The sequence below is a fragment of the Podarcis pityusensis genome (genome assembly GCF_964106645.2).
Source record: "Podarcis pityusensis genome assembly, chromosome: 17".
NCBI lineage: Eukaryota > Metazoa > Chordata > Lepidosauria > Squamata > Lacertidae > Podarcis > Podarcis pityusensis.
In genome coordinates, this window is record NC_138042.1 from 36,378,154 (window position 1) to 36,390,770 (window position 12,617).

General features: G+C 46.7%; 1 protein-coding gene across 3 annotated transcripts in view; it reads left to right on the forward strand.

Annotated features, from left to right (window-relative positions):
• PAX5 (paired box 5) overlaps window positions 1-12,617 on the forward strand; it is a 253,791-nt gene that overhangs the window by 33,355 nt on the left and 207,819 nt on the right. For 2 of the 3 annotated variants that reach the window (XM_080986919.1, XM_080986921.1), the window contains exon 1: window positions 4,029-4,089. The exons of the other annotated variant lie outside the window; for it this stretch is intronic. In XM_080986919.1, coding sequence (XP_080843045.1) covers window positions 4,044-4,089 — 46 coding nt within the window. In that variant the 5' untranslated portion in view covers window positions 4,029-4,043. Of the gene's footprint in view, window positions 1-4,028; window positions 4,090-12,617 lie in introns of those variants that run through there. 3 annotated transcript variants of the gene reach the window in all.

A 12,617-nucleotide genomic window follows, 5' to 3' on the forward strand; every position in this document is an offset into this window, starting at 1 on the left:
GGATGTTGCCAAAGGAACTGTTTGCCTTCGAAAATCCTGCCCCCACCCGCGCCGCCCCGGTTGTTTTCATTCTTCCTTTCTGAATACCTTGTAACGCTCTGCAATTGGGGTGAGGGTTAAGTAAACAAGTGCAAAATCTTTATAGGGTTGGGTTTTTGGGGGGAGGGATATGAAAAACAAAGCAACTTCCCCCCTTGTAAACTAGGATCAAGGAAGCCAGACACATTTTTTTAATGGTAAAATTCGAATATGTTTTTACTGGGTTTAGAAACAGTTCCTCTTTACACAAGGAGCGTTTTTCATATGACACCGCATTCTCTTATAAGTCGAAAGGGATGGTTTTATTTCAGAGTAACCAAAGTGTGTGTGTGTGTTATTTATATAATGTATAAACAAATAAGGCGACTGAGACGTTAGAAAAAAGGGGAAGTAATGCAGCTGAAAGCAGAGGCAAAATATGCAGAAAGTCAATTCGGGCGTGTTTTGTTTTGTTTTGTTTTTTTAACGCAAATAGCTGCGTCTCGAAACATTTTGATATCTACTACGTTTGGGATACAACTGGCGCGATTCTCCGGACAGTTCTCCTGCGCAAGGCCCATTGTAGCGTGTTGGGGACTCGTGGCTCTCCTTCGTCTCGCTGGCGGTGGGGGTTTGCGCAAGAGCGTTTGGCAGAGGATTGTGTCCTGTGACGTGCAAAAATGTCCATCCGAGGGAAAGTGGGGCTGTGCTGGGAGGCGCGGTGGGGAAGACCTTGAAGCGTGTTGGAGATGTAAATATTAAACACCACGGTCCCAATACATTCGCCTGGAAACAAGGGCGCTTAGTTAGAACTGAGGCGCCAATATTTTGAAGGGGGGGAAGCACTTCCCCCTTGTTTATCAATCCGGATCCTGTGCATGTGCCCGGACCCTACTACTTTCAAAGAGGCTTAGCATAAAGGTTTGCACATTTATGTATTATTTTATTTATTATTACAAATGTAGAGGCCCTTCTTCTCCTCAAAGGGGGCGTGGGCGGCTCAAAATAATAAAATTGCTTAAAAAGAATAGACTACAGCAAAAGAATTCTACTTCAAGTAAACCAGATCATTCTTAGTTTTCAGAGGATACTCCTTCCTCTTCCTCTCTCCTCATCCTCATCAGTTTTAATCGATCTTACCTGCACCTAGCTCCATCTGTAACAAAGCAATTGTATTATTTTCATCTAATATAAGATTTTTCAAACGTGCGCGCTGGCATGTTATCCTATGCTTGTGTAAAAATCCAGTTTTAGGTCTAAGCTTTTGTAAGTACTGTGTGCGAAAGGCGGTTCACATATTTATGAAATAAATAAATAACTTGTTTGCAATGGCACATGACCTACAAGCAATGGAGATTTATTGCAAATAAATAAATAGACGAACGATTTTACTGGTATGGTGGTTATTTTCCCGGAGTTTGCAAGGATTTGCATCCTGGTTATATGAACAGAGTTCACGTGTAAGGAAGCATTATTGCGGATAAGCGAATTTCCAGCTTTGGGTTACTGAAAACAATACGACCACTGGTATCATTTACTGGGATCCTCGAACTGTTAGTCAATACCTTCTAGGTTCTTTTTCTTCTTCTTTAAAAATGTGATCTATTGTTTCTCAAAGACCTTGAAAAGATTTTTTTTTGGGGGGGGGGCAGGATCTAGACAACCTTTAAGTCATTACAGCCCCATAAATATCAGTGGGAGAATTAAGCAAGTGCTTAGATATATCCTGTTTAAATCAATGGACCTAATCCTACGTACACAATACATGCGAGTAAGAGCCCTGTTTGAATTACTTCCCAGTAAGCTATCCCATTAAACAGTCGCAAGCTATGTAGCACAATGACTTGGAAGTAAATCTAGTTGACCTCAGTTGAAATTACTTTCCAGTAAACATGGGGCAGGACTGGACAGCGTAAGGACTTAAATTTGGCTGTGTTGTGAAACACGCGCATGCTCAGCAGGCTTGTACACAAGCACACACCATGCACATTTTCCACTGGCAAATGTTTTGAGAGCATGATCCAAACAGTTTACCATGCGTTTGCGTGGATAGGACTAAATCCTGGGGAATGTAGGGATCCCTTCATAGGTTTAGTTTTCTTTTTTGTTTTGGCAGAAGATGCTTTATCTAAACTCAGGCTATTTTCTCCCATGTCCCTGTTGACGAACTGTGCCTAAGGTGCCTTAAGGTGATTGAAGAAGGCGGCCTGCTGGTTAATTTAAAAGACCCAAAGAACCACCTTTCAATCTGTAACGGAGACAGGTAGCAGTTTAGCTCCCCAGCAGCAGCAGGAGGAGAAGATGGGAGGGGAAGAATGCCTTTTTGCCTCCCTTTGCATGGTGAAGAGAATTATTTTGCATAAATGGACTGTTTGCCATTCTATCGATATGGGGTCTTTCTCACCACCAATATTGTTCATTCGCTCGGTCTACTTCGCTTTCCTAAAACTGAACTCACTGAAGCATCCATCTCTTCTGCACTCGAAGGGAGAGAGAAGTGTGTGTGTGTCTCTGTGTGTGTGTGTATGTATGGTCTAGATTAAGAAACTATTTTGATACCAAGTTCAACTGTAATGGCAGACAGCAAAGAATGAGTGGCTTAGCTGCCTGGTGGAACAAGTAGATTTATTTTAGACAGGCATGAATATTTCAAAATTAATCAGGCCGACTATTACAGTGAAGGAAATTAAAGTGCAAAGCCCATTCCTTCCCACCCCCCGCCCCATAGTGTCGTGGCTAATATTTAATTTTCTCTTTAAAAAATGCCACCCCTTCTTTATTAGAATTGAAGGCGTGTGTGTGTAAGAGCCTTACAGCCTGTGTAAGAATCGAGCATCTTCTGTGGAAAAAGGCGGGGACAGACGGTCAGAATACGGGCTATTAATACGTTTGGATAATACAGTCTCTCTCTTCCTCTCTCCATCCCTCCCCCCAACTCCCAACACGCGACGAATGAAAGAACTGAACGTTTTCCCATACATCCTTTACGCGGATAGATCTGGAAGTTATTTCCAGAGATTCCGTGCCTTTCTGTACAGCTGTGTTAGGAGGCACTACTGTGACTAGTGAGGACGGGACGACCAAAGATGAGTTGGCCGTGTTGACATATGAAACAAATAATAAAAAGAATTAAAAAGAGGACATTGTTTCCTTGCACTCGCCTATAAGGACCATTGGAACATGGCAGCACCTAAAACATGCATTGGCTTTGTTGCGTTTTATAAACACGAAAGCAAATACCCCTTCATCCAGGGAAACTGATATTTCGACTTCAAAATAAGAAGTATATAATTACTTTGGGTTTGGTGTTTTTTTTTACGTGTTCTTTCTTCTTCTTGATCTCCACACCCCCCCCCCCCAGGCGTTGGCTTCAATAGCAAGGGTTCTCCCTCCCTCCTTTTCTCTCATTCTCTTATTTTTAAATTTGGTTCGGTTTTATTTTGGAGAGCAACGTGCAATTTTAATAACTCCAGGCGAATACGCTGCCAAGAGCTCTCTCTCTGTGTATCCATCAGTTTCTATTTATTGTCCCATTTAATGGTGGTGAATGGGTTTTTAATGAAAAGTTGACCGGCTACTTTACTTTCTCCAAATCCTGTAGGTTTCAGTTAAATCAATGGCGCCTTTTCTGCCTCCGCCTTCCTTCCACAACGTTGTTCTGTAAACAGCTCCAGTAACAGTTTAAGGCTGCAAACAAACTTTGATTCCTGCTACAACAGATGTCAGAGCTTCTTGAGTTTTGGCTGCGTCTGGGGACATCTTGTGATGTTTTTAGAGAACAGGACATGATCTCACATGGCGAGAAGCTCTTTAGTTCCTTAATCATTTCACGGTTCCTTCGGAGGCTTTCTTCCCACCTAAAACGTTTAGTTTCAGCTCACTGATCAGCTGCAAAGGCTCGACGGGGAGCGGAAGAGTTGAATTATTCCAACCTGCAAGCAGCCCCTAAAAAAAAAAGGAAAAAAAGTGGAAACTTTTTTTTTTTACCCCTCTCTGTCCATTTCACCAAGTCCTGAAAAATCAGAATGGAATTAGAGAAAAACTACACGACTCCCAGGACTGGCAGATCAGGTAAGGACTGAGATTATTCGTTTGAAATGATGCAAATGAAAACATTTTTTTTAAAATAAAAAACATCTTAGGGTTTAACATGTGTTTCAAAAGCTATAGACACATATACAGATAGAAAACCCCTGATGTTTATAGATTTATATAGAAAGGCTGCCCGTTTAAATAATATTACTCAGGAGTAGTCGCAGGGAAGTTCCATTGGGGTTACTCTGGAGTAAATTGTTGACGGACTGCATTTATTTCTCGCAAAGCACGTCCTGCCAAAAATCGGAGCTCTGAGTTTGAAGAAAATGTTATTTCGGGTGTCAATAAGAAGTTACTATTTAACCATACAGTGTGACTGCTATGTGTGTGCCTTTTAGGTGCGTGGATGTACATATCCTGTCTCTCTCTCTTTCTCTCTCGATGTGCGTTGTAGAATTTTCTTCAAAGAGGTTTATGTGCATAAATGTCCTGGAGACAAAGGCAGTAACCGGATCCTAAATATATTTTAAAACTTGGAAGGAATCTCAGCTGCCACATCGCTAAGATTTCTTTCTCGTTTGGGACCGAGATTTCTTTTTCTCCCCCCCCCCCCAGGCTGCTGTGAATACAGCTTGAAACGCCCAAGTTGCAACCTGCATGACCGGAAACGCTAGACCCTTTCCATTAAAAAAGTCAGTGGAAACCTCCGCTATGTTGGTTTAATTGGGGTGGCGAGGATCCGGCTGCTGGAGACTTCAGAGTCGACCCGGATTATCTGAAGCGGTGGCACGGATGCTACTACCAGATCCAGGGTGCCTGCAGACTGTCGGTCAGGAGAGAGCGAGAGAAAGAGACAGCAAAACGACCTGCCCGCCTGCCTGCCTTTTTTTCTTTCCCTGCTCCCCGGCTACCCAGTGGGCTGCTATGACTGCGGCCACTTTCGAGCTCTACGGCCTCTGCATACCAAATCCACAGCTCTTTGGCCTCTGGAGCAGAGAGGGGTGGCGGTGTTTGTAAGGAGAGATTTCAGAGCCAGAGAGACACTGGGTTAGCAGCCGAAACAGGACACTTTTCGACAAGCCTTTTTCGAACATTAGGACGAGCCTGTCATGCGGCCTTTCCGGGAATCTTCCCAGCTCCTCAGGGTCTCCTTTCTCTCCTTCCAGCGGGAAAGCCCCAAAGCTTAACTCTGGGGGCGAGCGCGCGTCTGGAGAGTGCCCTGACAAGCTGTCTATAAATAATGTGATTTCAAGGCGATCGATGAGCCCTTTTATTAGTTAAACCGTCTGAATAATCGTTTCATCGATAAAGCATTTCATTGCTCTTAGATCCGGGCCGGGCCAGGGTGGGGTGTTAGGGGGTCTGGGAAGGCCCACAAGGAAGGGAGGTGAAGAACTGGATTTTTTAAATATATATATTCTGTGCCACCCCCTGCGCCACCTGCTTCTCCGTTCCTTCGGTCACCAATTCCAAAGGTGACTTGCATGCTGAGCACCAGAGGCAGCCCTCCCCCTGTCCTCCTCCTCACCCCCGGCACAATTCGCTAGCCCGTCTCCCGGCCATCCGATCTCCTTCCGCATTGGTTGGGTCGGTGGGGCGACGAGAGAGGAGGGGGCTGTTGGCGCAGCAGCGTCTCCGCGCCGTTCGCCGCGATCGATTACTTAGCAATTATTTTTGCACAGGGATGGAGCTGCGCGCGGGTTGATTCTCTGCGGGTTGCGAGGAGGGCTGGTGGCTACTGCAGGCCAGCGGGTCTTCTGAGCCTCAAGGCCTCTGTGTATGTGTGTAGGACAACCTGCGATAGAGATATCCCAACCCCACTGGGGAGATTAAAGGCAAAGGGGGGGGGGGGTGCGAAAACCCCACCCCGTCTCTCTCCTTGGAGCTGGTGGGGAAGAGATATTCTCGGTCCTTCTCCTCCCCCTGCGTAATGTCGCCACCCGCGCCTGCTGCGCGCTGGCTGCTGGCTTGGCTTCTGGGGCCGTTTGCCAAGAATCTTTGCCTACCCGCCGACGTACAAGGCGGGCAGTTGTTCCACCGCTCTCTTTCCCTGTTTGAAATCGCTGCTCGTCGCTCAGGCACTCTCTGATTTGGGGGCACAAGCCACGTCTCATTCCCTGAAAAGTCGTCTCACGGCAAAAAGTCGGCAAAAACAAACTCCCCTAAGGTTGCGATGGCGCTGAGCAAGCGCGCGTAAAAGCGGCCAATGCGCACATTTTGGACACTTCGGGCCCTCTTCGGTTCCAAAGATCAGCCCAGGACAGGTGGATTTTAAGCCGAGTCGTGTTCCCCACTCCCGCCTCCCAATAGAGTGTGCCTAGGAAATTCTTCTCTGCTCTGGGAAGATCAGCTTGTTTGTTTGTATAAGGGGGGGGGGTTTAAAACGCCAGACATAACACACGGCGTAAAGAGGGCGGGGAGGGTTGGCTGAAACAGAGCAAAGGTCATGGAAAGGTGACCCCCGAGGTGATAATGATTGGGGCACGTCGCAGAACTGTTAAAAAAAAAAAGCGGGGAGGGGGGAGAAAACATGGAGACGTATGGTAGTAGGATATTCTGCAAGAGGCGGAGAATACTTTTATAGAGTTTATTATGTTCATGACGCTTAATCGAGTAACATAAGTAGAAAGACCTACCCGGCAGGGTTTGCAAACCGCATGGGGACAATGGGTGGAGAAAGCAAAAGAAGGACTGGACTCATTTTGTATAGCCTACTCTTTGCTAAGAAGGAAGGGCTACTTTTCCATACTGAATGAAGTCTATCCCCCTCTCTCTACTAGAAGCTTCTAAACGATACATACAATAGCCCCCCTCCCCCCCTACAGTCTTCAGGTTATTTACTTCTGAGTCGACGCTTCGAGCTCCGTTTAAGCCATCGGGACTAGCTTGCAACTATCCTCTCAAGAAGGTGGCTCCATTACATCTCAGACGACGGGCTCAATCCACTGGGAAGTTCTGCGCAAAGCCCCACTGAAACTTAGGGAAGCGGCCCATGTGCAAGGTCTGCTCTTTGCCGTGGATTGTGTCTAGCCTCAGCCACTTTTCCCTTGGAAAGAGAGGGAAAGGCGTCATGTCAATTTTCCATATTTGCTCAGCCCAAGACGTGGTTATTTACTCCGAAGAAAAGTCCGCCGAGTTCGTGTCAGATAGGTGTTTCCCCCCCTCTCCCAGTAAAATTGAGTTAAAGGTAAACACCCTTGGTTTTAAAGACCATGCTTAGGCTCAAATGTTCCTCTTCTGTGTCATTTCTAGACTTAGTACTTGGAAGGAAGACATATTCCTTGATTTCATGGAAGCGTGGCTCCAAGCCAGAGTTGCTGTACCGTGGCTGTGACTCTAAACATGCAAATGGGATCCTAAGCTTGTTTATTCGGAAATAAAAGCTACTGAGTGCAGATGGGTTTACTCCTTAGTAAGTGTGGCGAGGACAGAACCTAAAGGGACTTATGCTGCAAGGAAGCACCTTGGATGCAGGCCCGGTTACGCGCACGCAGCTTTAACAGAGCCCGTCACATCTACCCATGCTCCAAATAAAATAAGTAGGTCTGATTCTTCGTTGAGAAGGCCTATTTCAGATACAGCCCCCGCCCTAGAAAACCTCCAGCAGGACTGTGAGCTTGGTTGGGGACGGGGAAGTGATGCAAGTCCATGAGCGTGAAAACGTAGGCCAGGCGAAGCTCGATTGAGAGCCGCCCCGGATCGACGGCGTGGGGGCTATGGGGAGTTCACTTGTTCTCTGCACCGAAACTTTCTCTCTCTCTCTCTCTCTCTCTCTCTCCTTCATTGAGAACAACGCCGTGTTGATGGACAATCCCGGTGCCTCTCGTGCCACTGAATCCAGACAGTCTGTTAAGGGAGGCGCTTTTCCCCTCTGTGACCCGTGAAATAATCTATAGAATTGTTTACTTTCAGCTCTGATCTCACTGTCAAACACACTCCTGGGTGCAACACACGTGGGACCCACGCTTCCACTCTCGGCTTGGGCCATCCTGGGTGGGTAACATCGTTACTCGCCTCGCTTTGTAGGGTATAGTTCCTTTTCTGGTAAAAGGGAGCGAAGGGGGGTGGGATCTGGCTGTCCTTGAGGGCGATGGCAGGAACCAGCCCCACCATTTAGCTATGGGAGAACAGGAGAGGGTGTGTTAAGCGGTATCTGGGGCCTATGGGCAGAAATCAGGGGAGATTTCGCCCGCAAAGGAAATGTGGGCAGTCCAGATTTAAGTGGAAGGGGAAATGTCGGCAAGGACCCGTCTTAAATCAATCTGGGAATGAGGGTGATGGAGGGAGATACTCATTTAGTGTGTTTGTTATTACATTACATGAACCAGGGACAGTGTTGATAACGGCAGGCGTTTCTACCTCAAAGGGCAAACTGTCAGCCTTGTTATTTTTTTATAAAAGTAAAAGGATTTGCTGCTGTGACGTACACGGTACATAAGGTGAAGATGGTGATAATGGTGATGAAGATGATAGCTGGTAGCTTGCAAGATACAGAATGGTCGTTGCTGCTGCTGCTGCTGCTATAGATCTCTGCGTGCCTGGCACTTTAACAGAAGCACAATATTCCTTGCACCGAGGACTGTACACTTTGCTTTTGCTCGGGGTGGCGGGGGAAGGCTGTCACTAACTGCGTAGAACCAGGGAGTTGGCCTTAGAGGAAAGTGTTCCTGAAGAATAATCAATGGTGATTATTGGAAACGCGGGTGTCTGTGTGGACTGCAGTAATGACACTGATGTGTCCCCCTCCCAGCAGTCAGGAAACGGTGAGCGACAATCTGACAATGCACAAACCACTTGCAGTAAAGGAGCTTGGATTAAAGTGATGACAGCAAGCGCGGATAACCTACAGGCCTACATCTCTTGAGTTCAGGTGTAACTGGATTGCGAGTCACGCGGGGAACGTGTGGAAGAAGATTGCCACCCGGGTTCTAAACATATTTACTCGCAAGCGGAGGATTTTAAAATGGAACTTAAAGGCGCGCACAGCATCCTGGTGCTAAATACAAATAGGCCGCGACAGACTACAGGAAAGCTCCTCCCCAGCTAAGCTTCTTCTCCAAATATTTTTGCGCGTTAGTGCTGAGTTCTGAGTGCCGAAGTTCTCCAAGCGTAAAGCTGGTGGCAACACAGGCATGGCTGAAAATATCTATCCCCCCCCCCGCTGTTTCACACTCCCTTGACCTACGCAACCACAATGTTATTAAAGGTAAAAGTAATAGCCTACTAATACACTGGCTTCAGTTTAGTTTAGCATGGAATTCAAAATCTCTCTCTTCCCCTCTCTCTCCCTCTCGTTTCTCAAACACACACACACGGAGTGGGGGGGGGGGGGGCTTGCAGGTTCCCTTTTCCATTCCAAAACAAACCCCGCGGGCTCCACTGCTCAACTGGCTACAAGGAAATACAACAGCAGATGCTCCAAAAAGTGAAAAGCGCGCCCTGCAATGCAAAAATGCGAAAGAAAAGGCGAAATATGAAAACGTTTCTTCCCAGGTTGTTGATTGTCTGAAAATGAGGGTTGATACAGAGTATCTCCTGTCTTCTTCCGTCCTACCTTCCTTCCTTATTTTGCTCAGGAAATCTTGAGGAGGCACGTGCACCCTGCCTTAACTTCAGAGAGATGATCTGCATATAATCCAATTAGTCTTGCTTTCTGTACAAACACAACGCGCCTGCAGCCAGATCCCCCCACCCCTCGGCCCGTTGTTCAACCTGCTTCAGTTAATATAAGAAAAAGAAAGTAAGAAGGTCAAGACTGGCAACAAATTAGGCGCCATTAACACCGAAGGCCATAGTCCATCAGGGAGGTTCTCCCATTGAAATGAATGGGAATAGTGCTCCCGCGCTGGCCTCGTTTCTCTCCATGAGGCTCGCTGCCCTAGTTTCGAAACGTTTACATTGTTTATGGGCGCGTTTTGCAAGGGAGAGAAAAGAAGGGAGCATGTGTGGTGGGACTTCTTCAAAAAGGATTCTTTGAAAAATCTGCCAAAGTTGCTTCTTTTCGTTACGAATGGCTGTGACTCACGAGTGGGATCCCAATCCACAAATTAAGGGGAGGTCTGGCATGAAAAGAGAACGGTTTGAGACCTATATTTCCTAATAGATCTCAGTCACCTGTGACTTTCGAATTCTGGAGCCAGGATTCCTTGGGAGATCTCATTTTCTGAATTCCCTCTTTGAACACCAGGACGATCTTAAAGCTAGGCGGTCGCTGGCAAAAAGCATGACTTTTTAAGTGGTGGCTCCAGTCCTCATTAATCCCTTCTCTGGGGTGTTTGCCACTGGTCTTGAGGCTCATGGTCAAGGTTATTATTCTGTTTTAAACGTATTTTCGTCGTTAACTCTGCTGCTATGGCTGCTTGCTCTTTTATCTCACTTGATTGCACGACGGTTGGTTTAGTAACTCAATGTATGTTTTTTTTGTGTGTGTAAAGCCCACACTGTTCAATGGAGCTTTCTTCCAGGGTAGTCTACAAAGGTTTGCAAATTTAGCTGTGGTGTTTTATATTCTCCTGCGTCTAGACAAAATGTCTGTACACACAGTAGTAGTAGTAGTAGTAGTAGTGATGGTGGTGGTGATGATGTTGACAGTAATAATACTAATACTAATACTTTCAATGGGGATAAGCAACGAAACCCCCTCCATGCATCTCCTCTGACGTTCCCCCCTTAAATCGGAGGGTTGCGTGAATCTCTCTCCAGCTTTATCTGTACGTGTAAAACCGAGCAGGATTCGTGAGGTTGAGAAAGAACTGTGCAGAAGGAGAGAAGTGCTATGCTCTGGATGGGGAGGGGAAAAATAAGCAGTGTAAAGACCAGTGTAAATTCTGCCTACTAAATCAGTGTCGACCAAACCACATATCCTGGGGCACTTTTAAAAAGTTATTTAATCGGAGCATTCAACACACGCTTGGAAGGCAGCAGTCTGGGCACACCCTTAACGTGGGTTGGAAGCAGCAAAAGGATTAAATTAATGGGACCTAAGAGATGTGGTGGGTCGTAGTGCACATCTCTCCGGCTGAAATCACTGGGATTTAAAGTTGCTTAATGAATGAATGAAAATCGGTCATTAGAATGAAGACTCCATTGCTTTCAATAGGGCTTGGTTCCAAGTTAATGTGTCCAGCCATGTTGGTTGCAGAACTTGATCATTATCATTGCTGCTGTTCAGTTGTTGTTGAAGTGTTTCACCTCTCTAGCAGCAGTGCTAGAATGACTGAAGAGACAGAGGGTTTATATACTACAACATCTCTCTCACACACATCGTCAGAGGACACAGCGAACGCTCTCTCACGCAGTTAAGCCTAAGCACTTGGGCTGAAGCTGTGAATTCCACTAATTTTAGCACGATTGAGGAGCTGGGTTCAATAAACAGAACACGGCCTTTAAATCAGCGGTTGCCTGATCCTCGTAGATACAAAGACGCGCGGAATTAGAGTCCTCTGAGAACGCAGTTTGTGTGTGTGTGTGTGTGTGTGTGTGTGTGTGTGTGTGTGTAAAAACTGGCCCTGTATTTTGTTATGGCAGCTCACACTGAGCATTATTTTGCAAACAGAGAAAGGGTAAAGGGGAAGGGAGGCCCTCCCCACCCCACTCCGCGATCACGCCCCTAACATCTCTGCTTTCTATTTAGTCGAGTATGTACACGCTATGCGAGCAAAAGTGAAGTCGACAGGCGCTTTAGAAGAACTTCGGCATCCTCACCAAATCCCATCTAGCTGTGACAAGCGCATTGGGGAGCTGAGCGGGGGCAGGGCAGGGCAGGGCGGGGGGAATGAAGCCGTGCTACGCCACTTTTACAGCCCCACCACTATCATAATCCTAAACATGTTTGCTCACAAGGGGGTCTAGGAAAGTATTCGAGGCTTAAGCACGAGCACACAAGTGTGCTGTTCACACGACGTGGACGTTCTTTTCTCGAGGACTTCCCGTGCCCAAGGCGTGGATGTAACAACCCCACGAACGAAACTGCTCTAGGAATGGAAAGACATTGTATTTCGACATGCTGTGAAAGAGCCCTCTCGGTCTTTTTTTGATCTGGGGTGGCTCATTGACATACGGGTGTCACCCCTTCATACTGTAGTGATGAATGTGCCATGCGTGTATATGTTGCGCTTGGGTGTTTGCATTCAGAACTGTGTGCGTGTTTTTCCTCGAAGGATGTAGGCTATCTTGACTTTCTCCCGAATAAGCTTGTATGGAATTGGGCTGCACATGAGCGTAGCCAGGATTTTTTTGGAGGGGGGCAGGCCTTTTGTTGGGGGGGGGGCGGAAACTCAGTGTGCTCTCTATTTTTTATTTTTATTGATTTAGGGGGACAGCTGCCCCTCCCTTCCCCCCCTTGGCTATGCCCATGGATCTGCATCTTAGAGCTAAGTCTATCAGGGCTTTGCCCTTGTAAATTTCCCAGCACCTGCTTTGAAAATTAAAGGAGAGAGTGTATTTGACCCCCCATTCCCCCCACTTACACCTACAACCGATTTCTGATTGACATTTGCATTTCTGATCTCCATCACTGAGGTCCTTTTAAGACATGGAGCACAAGGGTACCCTCTGGCTGAATC